At 36.6% G+C, this 16,258-nt stretch overlaps 2 protein-coding genes across 2 annotated transcripts; one reads left to right on the top strand and one right to left on the bottom strand.

Moving 5' to 3' along the window:
• On the bottom strand, nucleotides 801–5,452 carry LOC18769156 (serine/threonine-protein kinase D6PKL1). The gene is made up of 3 exons (XM_007203177.2): nucleotides 5,040–5,452; nucleotides 2,193–4,296; nucleotides 801–1,857 (listed from the first exon to the last, which is right to left on the bottom strand). Exons 2-3 carry the CDS (start codon nucleotides 4,061–4,063, stop codon nucleotides 1,011–1,013), a joined length of 2,718 nt encoding a protein of 905 aa, XP_007203239.1. The 5' UTR covers nucleotides 4,064–4,296; nucleotides 5,040–5,452; the 3' UTR covers nucleotides 801–1,010.
• LOC18769754 (monodehydroascorbate reductase) lies at nucleotides 12,159–15,758 on the top strand. The gene is made up of 10 exons (XM_007202010.2): nucleotides 12,159–12,535; nucleotides 12,924–12,995; nucleotides 13,367–13,418; nucleotides 13,590–13,670; nucleotides 13,882–14,000; nucleotides 14,089–14,308; nucleotides 14,433–14,551; nucleotides 14,637–14,762; nucleotides 14,868–15,008; nucleotides 15,200–15,758. The coding sequence occupies exons 1-10, from the start codon at nucleotides 12,485–12,487 to the stop codon at nucleotides 15,521–15,523; spliced, it is 1,305 nt and encodes a 434-aa protein (XP_007202072.1). The 5' UTR covers nucleotides 12,159–12,484; the 3' UTR covers nucleotides 15,524–15,758.

Below are 16,258 nucleotides of genomic sequence, written 5' to 3'. Positions count from 1 at the left end.
GCTATACTCCATGTTTTGAATTTTTTTAAAAAAGAAATGGGTTGACACGTGGCGGTTCATGAATGGGGGATCCTCTTTTTATATTCAAAAATAGTATAGCCGGGCGACTATACTTGTTTGACACGTGGCTTTAATCGGTAGAGGTTCCCCTTTTTTTTTTCTTTTTTTTTAATAAAAAAAATATTATAAAAGGAGTACAGCCGTCCGGCTATACTCCATGTTTTTTCATTTATAAAAGAAATACAGCCGCATGGCTATACTATTTTCACACAGCGGAATGCTACGGTTTTGTTTGGAAATTAGTACAGCCGTGCGGCTGTACTCAAATTTTTTTCTAATTTTGTTTTTAAAAATAGTGCAGCCGGGCAACATTACTTGCCCGGCTAGATTGTTTGAATATATATATATATATATATATATATATATAAAGCAAAAGGCAGAGAATGGTAAAACATTCAAAATATCAGAAAATTTCCTTTGTTAATGCAAACATAAAGAATTGAAATTATTAATTAAATGAGGATAATATGGTAAATTCACACTTTTGTATAGTGAAAAAAATTTTAAAAAAAAAATTAGATAATGAATCTTATTTTTATGGAACACAACTACCTATTATCTAAATTTAAATTTTTTTAAAAAAAACCTTTCGCAGGCGCAGAAGCGCTTGCAGAATACGTACAACGTATAGCCGTTCGGCTATACTGTTTTAATATATTTAATATAAAAGCCCAGGTAACATCCATACTCGAAGACTCCGACAATTAGCCATATATGCTGATTTAACTTTCCCAGAAGCATTCCCGAACAGACTAATAACTCATAATATGCGAGGCTGTTGTACAAAAGTTTTGAATCTGATACGATATATGCGCAGCCATTACTGAAAATTTAAGAGAGTATGTACTGCTACTAATATACAGAAAGCTAGCTGGAAAGGAGGAGGTCTTTCAAGAAGTAATATAATACACAAGCAGACAGCTTCTCCTAAAAAAAAAGTGATTTTTCCTCTAAAATAACTCAAACTCTAGGTGGTCTCCTGTAGCTTTAAACTCCAAATACTTGGTATTCTCCTGAGCAGCAGGCATGTCTGGAACTTCAAAATCACAAAACTCGGGCAGTTCCGGTGGGATGGCACAGCGTATTAGGGCCCAATTCAGGCCCTCAAAGAAAGGATGTTGCTTAATCTCACCAGCCCCTTTCTCTGATCCCAACCGATTCTCTGGCTCCTTTACCAACAGCCCTCTGATGAGATCCCTAGCCTGGAAACTAACAATTGGACCTTCTGGGAACCTTAGGCTCTGCAACACCACATTGGCTAATGTTTCCTCATTGTTGATGCCTTTAAACGGTGTTCTGCCGTATAGAAGCTCGTAAAGAAAGATTCCAAACGTCCACCAATCGACTGCAGCTCCATGACCCTCTCCTTTGATGATCTCAGGAGCCAAGTACTCATGGGTCCCTACAAAGGAATTGGACCGTGCATCAGTAGGCTCTGCCACAAGCTGTGGCAATGATCTGACTTGGGCTGCAGAGTCATTTTTGGACTTCTTTGTTTTTGCAGCAGCAGGTAAAAACCTAGGGCTGAAGCATGGGACGTCACAGGAGGGTTCCATGCAGAAGGGCTCAGCGCAGCTAGATTGTGTGCATGGACCGGACAGTTTTACACGATCAGCATCGCATGAAGGTGATTTCAAAAGAGTTGGACTGACAGTGCACCTTAGAGACAGGTCAAAATCTGTGAGCATAATGTGACCATCTTCCCGCACAAGAATGTTTTCTGGTTTCAAATCCCGATAAACTACCCCAAGCATGTGCAAGTACTCCAAAGCAAGGAGAACTTCAGCAACATAGAACCTGAAAACACAAAGTGGCTTGAATCAGTTTGCAATGGTGCGATATGAGAAATACATACAGAACATAAGAATGAGCAATTATAAGAAAGATCCATTTAGCTAAGTTATCTCAGGTAAAATTCCAGCCCTAATTTAATATAGAAACAGATACTAGATTAGAGGCGAATCTAATGCTCAGTTTCCCAATTGAATTACATAGTGCAATGGATAATTTATAAGAGATGACCAGGAAAAATGAGGATGTCATGTAGCAATTTCTCAAAAATAGTGTAACAATAGCATCCAAAACAAAATGCATGCCCTGATATGTATAGATCTTATTTCAAATTTTTCTACCTTGTCGCTGCTTCAGAAAAACACCTTCCTGACTGCTTCTGCCGAAGGACATGAAGATCTCCACCTGGACAATACTCCATAACTAAACATGACAGATTATCTGATGTGAATTGGGTATACAGTGTAGGGAGAAAAGGATGATCAAGCATCCTCAGTATTTCTCTTTCAGTCTGAGCCCTTGGCATCTTCTTCCTTCTAGCCAAGAACTCATTGTCCATTACCTTTATGGCAAAAAGGCAGTTCGTACTAATTAGTTCAGCAAGATATACAGTTCCTATGTCTCCACAACCAAGCTTCTTCAAAAGATTGAAGTGTCTCAAGCCCAGGACTCCATGCTGCAACCGAACGTGACGGATGGCCTCCCACCTCACATCCTTTGACATGTGAGGCTTATTGCTACAACTAGACCCACTCATATTGCTCTCATCACTCAAACTCGTACTACTACTATACTCTTGGCTACTTTTTGAGCTTTGGGAGAACTCCCCTTTTTCTTTTGATTTTGGGTTCTTTTTTGCTTTCATGATGTCAGCTCCCCCTGTATTTCCAGTCTTACTGCTGTCTAAGCTGAAGCCTGGTTTACTTGGACCTGTGTGCACATTACTTGAGTTTACTTCTGCAGTAAGACTGTTAAACTGGGGCACCAAAGAACCTTGATTTGATTGTTTGCCAGCACCTTTCAATGTACATTGGCATCTCTCACAGACCAGCTGACTTGTGCTAGGATCAAAATCAGCATCAACTTCATTATAATTACTAGAATTGCAGGCCACAGAACTTGAATCCTGCCTTATCTTCTTCTTTATGATAATCCTATTCCTGCTGGCTGGTTTTATGGAGCGGAGAGTATTTCTGGATAGTTTGCTTGTCGTATTGCCATTGACCAAAATAGATGAAGAAGGTACTGCATGCAACTTGACTTTCCGCCCTGGTTTTGCAGCTGATACCTTACTTGCTAACTTGGGTTTGGCAGGAACATTTTGAACTACTGAAGTGTTACCTCTTGTAGATTTAACTTTCTCTTTCTTCCCCAGCTGCGCCTTTATTTTTGTCGGTAACATGGTTTTCGCAGGAACGTTTTCAGCAAGTTCTGAAATATGGTCACTTGAAGATTCAATTTTCTCTTTCTGTCCCAGTTCTGCCTGTATTGTTTGCACCCCAACTGTCCTTAGCATGGACGTACTTTCATTTTGCAATGTTGTGCTCCCGGAATTATTTTCTGTTTTCCTGATGGCAAATCGAGGAGAAGAATCTGCACTCTGGCTTGATGACTTCATCTTCGCCATTTGAGGATGCTCAGGCATGTTCTCACAAGTATTTGAAATGCTTTCTTCTGGCACCAGAGAGATCTCAACCATATTTCCCTTATTTTCACTTGTGGACGGGCCAGATGTACTGGCTTCAACTACAACTGCATTGTACAATGTCTTGATCCTCCCAGCTTCAGAGGCCCTTGAAGGACTTGTCAATTTTGATAACCGCTTCATAGCAGCCATTTCTGATGCCTTGGTAATAGAGAGTTCCCTTAACGCCTGCTTCAGAGTTGCTGGCTCTGAAGTCCCAATCCCTGGTGAGCGAGACACACCCACTGTAATTGGCTTCTTCAAGGCATTCTTATTTAAAGGGCTAGTGCCTGCTTGCTTCGAATTATCTGAACCCTTGGATGAAGCTTTGAGATTGATTGCCTCGAAGAGCTTATTAATATCATCTTCTAGAGAATCCTTGTATCCCAGTTTTAGAACAGGAGGCTTCCGATCTCTGTCACCCCTACTAAATCCAGAATTTGGTCTACCTATTCCATGAGAAAATTGACCTGTAGTCAGCTCGTCTGTTGCTTCAACAATTTCAGAAGTACCCATAAATGAACCCATTTCCAGGTAGAGATTCTGATCTTTGTCACCCCTACCCAACCCAGAAGTACCAAAACGAGGAAGACTATAGTCCAGCAAGTTTATAATGATCAGCTCCTTTAGAAGCCTTTTAGGTAAAGCTTCTGAGTTATCAAGTCACAAGTTGTGACTTAGACTGTTCTTTACCATATAAAACTAAACTGCGTACATCATGCTATATGTCTTTTCACTTCGAAATATAATAAATCCATGCCCTGAAATTATCAAAAAATAATGAAAAATATTAGTCAATCAAGGGCAGAGGTAGTTTGCTGTTTGCACTTATTTGTACAAATGGAAGTAAGGATTAGCCACTCAGTCACAAGCACAACATTACAACACTGCTTGACCAAACATTATTAGCATTGAAAATGCTAAAAATACAGTCAAAGAATCATTTCAACATCACATAAAAGTCATATCAGAAGGAAAAATACATCAGCAAAAACAGATTTCCAATCAATATAAATGGGGTTAAAAGGGTGCACCTTTGCCATAAAAATAACATATTAATCTTTACGACAAATACCCTTTTAAATACAAAAGAAGCAGACTATTCTAAAATGAAAACTTTTTTTATTTTCCTTTATTTAAATTAACAAAATACAAACAATATGAAGCTAGACCCAGTTGCCATCTTTCTAGTTTCTTCTAGTTTTTAAGTTTAATCAGTTTTTTTTGCATAGATTTGCTTCACCTCTGCTTGCCCATCACCAAGACAAGATTCACCACCCATTTATCCACCAAACAAATCAAACCAAATCACAAACAAAGCCAATAACTAAAAATAAAATAAAAATGATTCTTTTTGTGTTAAAAAAATAAATAAACGGAAAATGCCAAGCTTCCTTGAGCTCCTGAAGCTCCAAAATAACAAGCTCTTGAAGCTCCTGGAGCTCAAATCTCAAGAAATGAGTACGCTTAAAGCAAAGCAGATCGGAGAGACGAAGAGCAGTACCTGATGGAGATTCGTCTACAAACGCATTGGGGCCAGATTTAGCGAGCAAATCTGAGGGAAGGGGAGAGATTGAAGGAATATGAGAGAGGAGAGCGAAAAACCCTTGAAACCCTTGGGGGATGTTGTGGTGAGATGTGGAGGAAGCGAAGATGGGTGAGAGAGAGGAAAGCGGTACAGAAGACAAGCTAACAACAAAACACTGTTTCTCTCTTTCCATTCTGGCACTGATTATTTTGAAGGCCCTGGGGCCACCGTATATGTCGTGGGTCCCATCAAAACGTGAAAATTATTTCAAAACCATCTTGGGATTATCCAAATCTCAGTCGTTTTGTGAATTTTAGGCTGGTTTTTTTTATTTTTTTGTAAAAAAAAGGAAAGTAAATTATATGGAGAAAGGTAATGAAGACTGTATTTTTACTGTTTTCATGTTTCTACTGTGTACCATCTTTTTACTGTTGTTATTGTACAGGTAACTTCAGCCGCATGTATAGATTTTAAAAATATATATACATTACATGGTACATAACATGTATACATATTTGTCAGAAAAACAATATACAAATACTAATTTTCAAGGTAGAGTTTGTAACTCTAATATAATGGTTAACCACATTTACCCCAAAACTTCAAATACTACTTCTCTAAATCCTTGGAAAACATCCCTTTTTTACTACATAAATATTTGTCATTTTATGAATAATGCCTGTTATAACGTATTTATGTGTTGTTTTGACTTTTCTTTAACTGAGTGTATTGAAGTTTGAGATCCTAAATCCATTGCCGACCTTGTTGAAGATATTTTTTTCATTTATTTTTGTCGTGTGCCTATAACACATATACCGCTTTGTCTAATGACGACAATGCACATAATGACGTGATGATTTATAAAGCAAACTAATTTGGTTGAAAGGAAAACTACAAGTTAATGTATTTTATACAATGTAGATGTAGATAGTAGTTGTTAAGGTTGGTAGCCAGGTTGACTCTCCCAAACTATCAATACATGAGAGTATTTGAAATACTTTAATAAACTTCATAGGCAAAAAGGACTTGGTGCAAATACAATGTACAAAATAAGTTCATTGAAGTATTTTTGTAAATTGATGGTTGACTTGTCATCTTTCAATAGCATAATATTGACAATGAATGAACCAAAAATTGATGGTTTACCTAACGTAAGATTTATTCATCTTTTGACAAAGTTTCACAAAAACATCTATATGAGACAAAATATGGGCTATCATATTTCAACCCCCATCTCATAATTAATTTACCTGCTAATTACTCAACCATGATTACATTCAACAAACTTTGCTCCGGGCTACAAGCAAAAAAGAGCCACTATAATCATTCTTTATCAAATGTAGCAATTTTAGCTAATGTGTATAATTAAATTTCTTAAATTTTAGTTAATGCGCGTTGGGGATTCAAACTTGAGACCACGTTCTACAAGTGAAGACATTTTTCCACTAGGTTAGACGCTCGTTGACAAAATCTTATATTTGTATGATAAATAAATAAAGACATGGATTTCAAATTGAAATATAAGCACTAGATTTTGCATGTGTATATAATTGTTGTTGAATGCAATGTCTGTTTGTTTCTCTTTAGGGCAAATAATTGAATGCGATGTCAGTGTTTTTGGCTTATGGAGGTGTACATCGCCAGGAAACACAATTTTTCTGTACATGTTTGGTTTCTACCGACTTCAATGCCCCACAGTGAGTCCAATAGTGATCTTCTTGGAAATGAAAACGAAATTTGAAATGGGTTTCTTCCAATACAACACGGTTAAACTTGTGCACTGATACTGTTGGAGCCCACCGTTCATTTTGGTGTAAGATTTCATCTCCATGTAATCTAAACAAAGATTTCACTTGTCCGAAAAATAAAGTATCATTTAGTTGTTAGGGTTAGTCTTTATAACACTTATAATTATTCTCGACTCTCGAGTATGTCAGTCTTCGCAGTCTGACAATGTAAAAATATTTCAAACATCATAGATTGAGATTCGAATACCTAACATCGAATAATGACAAGTATTTGCATTCGATATGTAACTCTCAACAAATACATCGTATGTAGATGGATACAAATACACTTATTATGAAGTGAAACATTCTATTTCACATGGTATATATGCCAACTCCGCTACTTAGGGCGGCCGAGAGGGATGGTTGGTATTTGTCTTGGCCCTCAAGTTGTGGAGTTAAACATGGGAAACCATAATGACTATATAAAGTACCCTATTAATTTGTTAATCCCGAGCCCTAGTCACCTAAAGTAAGGCAATGGCCATCAAACTTCTTTTCTTTCTTTTTTTTGGCTTATTTTATGCAGGGAGGGGGTCACACAAACTTTACTTTGGGATCAAAGCTTTGAATGAAAATTATGTTGAAAGCAGCCTTCTAACTTGTACAAGGCAGATGGAGTTGCCTCAAGATAATGATTTGCTTTGTACCCTTTTGCTTTTTTTCTTCTTGAATATCCTTTGGTTCTTTGAATTGTTTTGCTGGGGTGAGACCAGCTACTAGTTAAATATCCTATAGCTATGATTCATAGTACACTGATGTTGACTATTTTGGTCAATGAATATTGTTTTGAGCCAAGAGTTGCCTAGCACTTTATAGACAATACATTAAAAAAATTAAAATAAAATAAAATTTTAATGCATGGTTGAGGTCCATTATGGGAGTTCTTATTTTCTCAAGATTTGACTGTCTATTATATTATTATTAACTATATTATTGGAATTCAAGAATATTCTTCCCTTTTATTAACGGAAAGAGATGTTTCCAAAATAATGTGAGATGAAATTTTCAATGTGAAAAATGTGACTTTTTAAGATTTGTTTTTGTTTTTTTTATCGGTGTGAAAACAACGTGATTCTTAAATATGGGGCAAAATAGGGCAGCCCCTCAACCAAATTCATTACCATTTTAAATGGTACTAGTTTTATGAATTTAGGTCACCTGATCCCAACCTGAATTAACGCATTTGAATGGACAAGTAACAGTATAATTGGGCTCAACTCAAAGTTCATAGATCCAATCGGCTTAAACCAAAGCCCAAGGTACCTTCCATTTTTTTTTTTTCGGTTGATACGAGTTTTGCAGAGAGGCTAGAATGAGTGGTTTTTAGTTACCAAAAAAAAGGAGGGGTTTTTGTGAGAGGTCATAATGAGGGGATCCTTAATAACTGTTCGATTCAGTGCAAAGTTATTATTGAACTGTTAAATTGAACCCCCTTATTGTAACTCTTCAACATAGGGAAATCGAAGATAAAAGTTATGATGTACGAATAACTACTCTTATATAACCACTTGAGTTATAAACTTCTTGCAAAGTTAAAGGTATTAAGATCAATTTAAGATTTGTATGAATTTTTTAGGTCGTTTGGATTAAAATCTAAAATTCAAATATCAACTGAGATTTTGAAAAGAATTGCTATTTGGAAGCTACATTTGTAGCTTAGAATATAAGAGAGGCCAAGAGGGTGGACTTATTTTGGACAAAGGGATGGGCTGACTTCTAGACAGAGGGTTGGGCTGGTTTCTAAATTACCAAAGTGGGGTTGCACCTCTAAGCCTATTTTAAAAAATCAAGACAGGGTTGGAGTGGCTCCAGCCCAAGTGTAGATCCACTCTTCATTTTTCTTGTTCTTATGTTTTCATGTATTGTTAAAAGAATGGTGACAACGGATTCTAACTTTACCAATGGAATGTTAGTTGGATTGACCATAATTTTGGTGTGCTTCCAAGTGATCTTGAGGTTCAAGCCCTCATGGCACTCATGTGTGTGAATAACCCTCCCTCTTCCTAACTTTGGAGGAAAAAAAAAAAGAATTTTGACAATAATAAGAAAATATTTTCCCATACAAACATATTTTAATAAATAATACAAATAAACATTTAATTTGGAGAACCATTAAATGTTGCTGTGGGACTTTTTTTTTATTATTAATAGAAAAACTTGATACCAAAATATTTAAGCTCTAAGAGCACTTCCATCTATTGTGCCATGACAAAGGGCAAGTTAGGACATACACTATTCACGTGAATAGTGTATGCCCTACTCTTTTTAATTTTGCTTTCTTTTCTATTGCCATGGCAAATAAAGGAAAACACTATTTATATGAGATATGAGAAGAAAAATTTGTATAGAGTTTTAGTGTGAGAAATAAAGAACATAGCAAGGTATTTATATATAAAAAAACTTCTGAAGGTGTTTTTCTAATTTTTTGAGTATTTAAATGAATCGTTGATGTCACGTTGACAGCAAATCATGCAATTGTTGCTTCTGAATTGGTTCTAGTAAATGGGCCCATTCTTACCCGATCTATCCTTTTAATGCTGTGGGCATTAATTGAAGACTGGGCTGCCTTTTGCTTTGTTTTGGTAAAAGTGCTATGCTAATGTCGCTACGAGAGGATATCACTAAGGGCATGTTTACGTATCAGTAATGGAGAAAGTAAGGAATCAGATAATTTAGGAATCGGGGAACTACTGAATCGGTATGGGAAGAATCATTCCCATTAAGCTGTTTACTAAACATACGAAATTAGTAAAGGAATGGGGTTGATTCCCATTGTTATTGTTTACTAATTTTCATGAATCAGAATCCAAATTAATTTGATTACTAAAATGCCCTACACATTTTCACCACATCACATATATAAAATTCACCCAAAACCAACAGCTATAGGAAAAGGGGTTTTGAATTAATCAGTAAGAGGGAATCCGTTATCAAAGAAAATTATCAGCAATTTATTCTGAACCAAAAGCTAGACAAGCTAACCTGGCTAAGAAATCTTTGATCAAGTGAGATAAAATTCACAAAAGAAGTCACCTAAGGGCTAAGCAGTTGCAAAGAGCACATCCAAAACTAACATAAGCAAATAAAATTCACAAAATAAACTCCAATAAATATTTATCTTTCACATATCCATTGATTGGAACTCCAAACGGCAGCAATCACTTTGTAGTAATTACCTAAACAAACTGCAAGTCTTAGAATAGTAACACTAAGAAATTCATAAACAGAAGATAATGACATTCCACTTTGACAAAATAATAATAATTAATAAAAGGTTCTTAGGACGATAACCCCCACAAGTTAAGGGAATCATCAACCCCCATTAGTTGAGGAAATGGTCAAAGTACATTTCATACGATTGTCAATAATACCTCAAATGGTTTACTAGTTGAAAGCCCTACACCAAAATTCAAAATTAAATGCAAACTAGCCTAACTACAAAACAATAAAATCTTGTTAAATCACAAGTAAAAACATGAAGAAATTCCTTGGAATATTAAGCTTTAGACAAAAACTGACGCTGCAATTGGAACTCCAAACGGCAGCAATCACTTTGTAGTAATTACCTAAACAAACTGCAAGTCTTAGAATAGTAACACTAAGAAATTCATAAACAGAAGATAATGACATTCCACTTTGACAAAATACATTCTGCACCAGCTATAAGATTTTCCAAACCCAACGCCATCTCTCTTCATTCATATACTACCAACATGGTTAACTATGACAATATCATCAATTTATTTATCCATGATCATACTTTGTTTTGCGATGAATGTGAAGATAGAAGATAGAAGAAAAAGAAAAAGGTGGATAGATAGATAGATGGAGTGACTTACATAGTTTCTGCTGCTCCAGGGAGGCTGTGTTGTAACGTTAAGGGTTTGAGTTGTTTGAACTCCTTCTGGCGTGTATTTTTATTTTTTTTAGGGTTTGAGTTATTTTGGAATTATAGTAAAGTGGTAAGGGTATTTTTGGAAGTTAATAAGAGAAAGCAGGAATGGGAATCGTATCGACTAGTCCCCCCTAGTCGATCTGATACCTAGTTTTGAGGGAATGTGATTACGGATTTTGAGGTGGGGCCCACTTATTTTTTCATTCCTGATTGCAAGTAAACGCAGGGGAAGTCAGGAATGGAAATCATTCCCTTTCCTCTCATACCCATTACTGATACGTAAACATGCCCTAAAGAGAAAAGTAGCTATGACAAATTATTATAATTATAAAAAAAGTCGATATGAGGAATTCAATATTAAAAAAGTCTCAAAAAGATAAAATTTTAAAAATATATTTTTGTTTATGGTTTATTCAGGAAGAAAACAAAATTCTGCACTGGGTACAAAGGAAGACCGTGGATGGTAAATAGAAGTGGGTCCCTTTTCTTTTGTTTGTTGTGCTATCAAATATTTTGGTTGACCTCTTTGCAGCATTAAGATCAGATAATTTATCCTTGATTACTATTAACAAAGATAATGATCATTATCATCACTGCTGACGTCAACGCTTTCGTTCCAGAAAAATAGACCGTTTTCTAGCCGCTATGTGCCGGTCGCAAATCTGTTTTTTTGCTCTATCGATGTACAAATAGAGTTTTTTTTTTTTTTTTTTTTGGCGTTGCTATATATTCCCGTAAATTAGGACAATTGTAAGTTGCCAAACATGTAGCACTGTACATGAACCTGTGCTTCTTCTGGGCACTATACATTTTCCATTTTCCACATCAAAACAATTAAAAAAATACATTTTTTTTAGCAAGCCAATGGAAAATGACCATGATCGAGGGATTTCCATTTCCAACAACCTCGGATCAAATTGTGTTCATACTACATGTTAGTGTTCTTGTACTCTTTATTTTTTATTGATCTAATAAAATTATATATATTTTTATTTCAAAAAAAATGAGAAATTTATTATCGCATACTATTCTTCAACTAAATTAATCTGTTACTTAATATAGTCACATATAAAATATATATATATTTGGAATATTCGGATTTGTTCTGAAAATGGTGGCAAAGTATGCAACCACTCCGAGTTGGGACCTATTTATGGATAAAGCTCTCTTTAGGGGGTGTTTTTCACAAGCTTGAGCTTCAAACGCTGGACCTCACAAAGTATCTAGCTAATATTTGAATTTGTTTGAGAGTGTTTCTAGAAAAATTAAAATCGATTATAATTAGATTTGACAGAACAAATTAAAAGTGTGGTTAACAAAAAAATACTTTTAATAAAAACGCTTATGAGTATTAGTGGTTCTTATGAAAGAAGTCTCAAACTATAGCTATACTGGGAGACTTCTTAAAAAAAGTAAATTCAGAAAATAACATTATATTTTATTTAGAAACTAGAAAAAATTTGGGCTCTCGTTAACGGATCGGTTGTCGTGGCGATTGTACAGTCAGCAGAGATGAACGGCAGAGGATTCGCCACGTGGAACTATTCCGTTTACACGAGGGACATCAGAATGGTCCGTCCGGTTAGCCCGATTGTCGCCCTATAAATAGCTGACCAATCACGCAGCACACAAAACCTCATCGCATTATCACACTTCTCACCAGCAAAAGAGAAGCAAAAGCCAAAACGAAACAGAGGAAGCAAAATCCACTTTTTTGTCTGATCGATCAGCCATCAATGGCCGCGAAGAACTTCAAGTACGTGATCCTCGGCGGTGGAGTCTCAGCTGTAAGTTTTTATGTGATCGATTCTCATCCGTTTGATCAAATTTCATTCATTTTGTGCATTTCATTAAGAATTTATACCAAAATGTGTATATTCGACTTATACTGAAGTTTTCTGTCGCTGTTGATGTGACTTTACATAGTTTTTAGCTTTGGATTTTGAAGGTGTGCCTAGATCTAATATGAATATTAGTTTTTTATTTTTCATTTTGAATTTTTTTGTACTGGACTGTTGTAGTTGTTTTAGTGTAGAATTGTGGTAATTAGGATAAATAAAATCAGTTGGTAATAATGATCAAGTGTTGAAAAATTGTTGTTTGTGCTTTGTGATAATTGTTTGCAGTATTGTGGAAGGCTCGATCACTTTTAATGCTTGTTTTCAAATATTATAGGGATATGCAGCTCGGGAGTTTGCCAAACAAGGGCTTAAGCCAGGCGAACTAGCAGTCATTTCCAAAGAGGCGGTATGTTTTCTAATGCTTTTTCATGTTGACTTTCATGTGTTTGTATCCAGTTGACTGAAGATTGTGAGATGCTTTATGCGATTAATTGTCAATTTTTGGAAAGTAGATCAAAATTGTGGGTTCTGGAAAATGTCTTGACATCTAGTATGCATGAGTGTTGCTGACTTTCTGCTTACTCTATTTTGACATCTTACTGCATTAAACTTGGATTAAGATAATTTGCTTGCGTTATTCATTTCAATGCTCGTTGCTCGCTAGCTAACTGTATATTTTCTGTTCTTCATATTATTGCTACTCCTTGAAGTTGTTTCCCTTTAATGGCTGTTAGACGTCAATTAAATTTTATCATGTAATTAGTTTTTTACTCCCAGGTAGCTCCATACGAACGTCCTGCACTCAGCAAGGCTTATCTCTTCCCCGAGTGTAAGTGCTGTTATTTTAGCCCCAGGTTTCCAGTGCTTACAGAAAGATGCAGTGTGTCTTATGACCTCAAGCTTCTTACTTACACTGGCACATTGATGAAGACCAACCTCATTTTTTATGTTCATCATATTCTCTGAGATTGTAACTTACTGTTGGGATTGGTTCTTGCAGCTCCTGCTAGACTTCCTGGGTTTCATGTTTGTGTTGGAAGTGGAGGAGAGAGATTGCTTCCCGAGTGGTACAAAGAGAATGGTACGTTTATCTTCTGCACAGTACAGCACCATATGCTGATCATGATTGAACAATGTCTGAAAGCTTTCTTGAAGTTTTTAGAGCCGGTTAAATCCATTATTACTCATTTTTGTTCCGGACTCGTTTTTACCTATTTTACCTGATCATCCATTTTCTGGGTCATTTAGAGTGCATTACTCTCATCTCATGGAAGCTTAATTTATAATTTCAGGGATAGAATTGATTCTTAGCACTGAAATAGTTAAAGTCGATCTTGCTGGGAAGACTCTTGTCAGTGGAAATGGGGAATCCTTCAAGTATCAGACTCTGGTCGTTTCCACTGGATCAACTGTAAGCAACCCGAGGAATTCTTGATGCCTTGCTTTGGATAACCTGCCCACTTTGTATACATAATTAAATCCGTTTTCTGTTTTTGTAGGTTATAAGATTGACAGATTTTGGTGTCAAAGGAGCTGAGGCCAAAAACATCTTCTATTTGAGAGAAATTGATGATGCTGATAAACTCAACGAAGCAATTAAATCCAAAAAGAATGGGAAAGCAGTGATTGTTGGAGGAGGGTACATTGGTCTCGAGCTTGGTGCAGCTTTAAGAATTAACAACTTAGATGTTAAAATGGTTTACCCTGAACCATGGTGCAGTAAGTGAATACTGCCCCAAGCCTTGTTTGTATGTTGTCTGTGTGTATATATGTAAACATCAAATTGGACACTTTTTGTATTCTATGTGCCTCATTTCCCTAATTTCTTTTGTTGTTCTTGTAGTGCCTCGCCTTTTCACTTCTGGTATTGCTGCTTTCTACGAGGGTTACTATGCAAACAAAGGGATTAAAATCATCAAGGGAACAGTTGCGGTTGGATTTACTGCTAATTCAGATGGAGAGGTAAATACACAAATCACCTGCCATTTTGGTAGTGATGCTCTGATGAAACTGTGCTTCTGGATGGTGACATTCTCCCATAATGCAGGTCAAGGAAGTGCACTTAAAGGACGGTACTGTGCTTGAAGCTGACATTGTTGTTGTTGGTGTTGGGGGGAGACCCCTGACAACATTGTTCAAGGGGCAAGTTGAAGAAGAGAAAGGTGGCATTAAGGTTAAGCGACTTCTGAAATCCCTTGATTCCTTCTCCCTCTCACATATATTTACATATTCATTTTGATGCTTGGAATTTGTCTTAACCTGTGCAAGTTGATTGCAGACGGATGCATTCTTCAAAACAAGTGTTCCTGATGTATATGCCGTGGGTGATGTGGCTACTTTTCCTTTGAAGTTGTACAATGAGATTAGAAGAGTTGAGCATGTTGACCATGCACGCAAATCTGCTGAGCAGGCTGTAAAGGTATGCAGCTCCCCCTTTAATTCTGTACTATTTCAACTAAGAACCCACCCTGTCATTCTTTTATGTCAAATCGGGCATGGTCTCCCCTGCCAATAGGGTTGTTAAAATAACCAAGCCAGATGGTATCCATCCTTTTCTTTTTTCGGGTTGGCGGTCATCTGGGAATTATATAGTTGTCTTGATTTTGGCAGGCCATCAAGGCAAGCGAGGAGGGGAAGACAATTGAGGAGTATGACTACCTTCCCTTCTTCTATTCTCGTTCCTTTGATCTGTCATGGCAATTCTACGGTGACAATGTGGGTGAAACCGTGCTCTTCGGAGACAATAACCCTACCTCACCAAAACCCAAGTTTGGAACATACTGGATCAAAGACGGGAAAGTGGTCGGAGCATTTCTGGAGGGTGGCAGTCCTGAAGAAAACCAGGCTATTGCCAAAGTTGCCAAGGTCCAGCCTCCTGTTGCCAGTTTAGATCAGCTTGCGAAAGAAGGTCTTTCTTTTGCTAGTAAGATTTAAACCTCATGTTTGGGGCAAAATAAAATGAACTGCTTGTTGTTGCTGGAGGTGGTCTAGATAGCTTTAAAAAACAGTTCACCTTGGTTTTCTTTGAGTGGTTTCGATGTTGTAATTTCGGATTAATTACATAAATCTTATTGTTCACAGACACTTTACAGAGTTTATTCTTGTTCTTATCATTGTGAAGAGATGATGTAACTTGCTTATTGTCAATAATCATATCGTTATTCTCATATGTGTGCGAGACATTAGGCCAAAAGCATTTCGAGATGTTTCTGATTTTCTGAAATCCATTTTACTCAATGCTCTATAGGGGTATTGTCGACAAAAACTGATTGAATTTTGAATGTCTGGTTTTGTTTTTGTAAACTGATCGGATTTCGATCATTTTAGAGCTTTGCATGGAATAATAGGCTGTTGTGGCAAGTTCTGCACAGAATCTTTGACCCGTTGAGGTTGAGAACTCTTGAAAGAATGTTGACAATGGAAAGTATACATAAAATCAGTTGCGTTTGCAGACTCTTTACAACCAAATTTCATTCTCTTAATTTTCTTCTAGCATTTCAAATTTTATGTCTTCCGACTTTCATCGTCTCTCGATCTCCAGTAGTTGAGTGCAAGTGGGCGTCAGGACATGAGACAAATAGCCTGGAATGGATCAGGTGAGGGGAGACCCTATAGGTCCCAGCCCACAGAATAACTCAGGTAAAGGGCCACTGATCGTCAAATTTTGGT

The sequence above is a fragment of the Prunus persica genome, chromosome G7 (genome assembly GCF_000346465.2).
Source record: "Prunus persica cultivar Lovell chromosome G7, Prunus_persica_NCBIv2, whole genome shotgun sequence".
Lineage (NCBI taxonomy): Eukaryota > Viridiplantae > Streptophyta > Magnoliopsida > Rosales > Rosaceae > Prunus > Prunus persica.
This window is presented reverse-complemented; position numbering and strand designations above follow the sequence as displayed.

Excerpts from the sequence above, each read along its gene's own strand:
- LOC18769754 (XM_007202010.2), top strand. The coding sequence starts at position 12,485 with ATGGCCGCGAAGAACTTCAAGTACGTGATCCTCGGCGGTGGAGTCTCA. Across the intron at positions 12,996-13,366 it reads CAGTCATTTCCAAAGAGGCG|GTAGCTCCATACGAACGTCC; the intron begins GTATGTTTTCTA and ends TTTTACTCCCAG. Across the intron at positions 15,009-15,199 it reads CTGCTGAGCAGGCTGTAAAG|GCCATCAAGGCAAGCGAGGA; the intron begins GTATGCAGCTCC and ends TGATTTTGGCAG.
- LOC18769156 (XM_007203177.2), bottom strand. The coding sequence starts at position 4,063 with ATGGGTTCATTTATGGGTACTTCTGAAATTGTTGAAGCAACAGACGAG. Across the intron at positions 1,858-2,192 it reads TTTTCTGAAGCAGCGACAAG|GTTCTATGTTGCTGAAGTTC; the intron begins GTAGAAAAATTT and ends TTGTGTTTTCAG.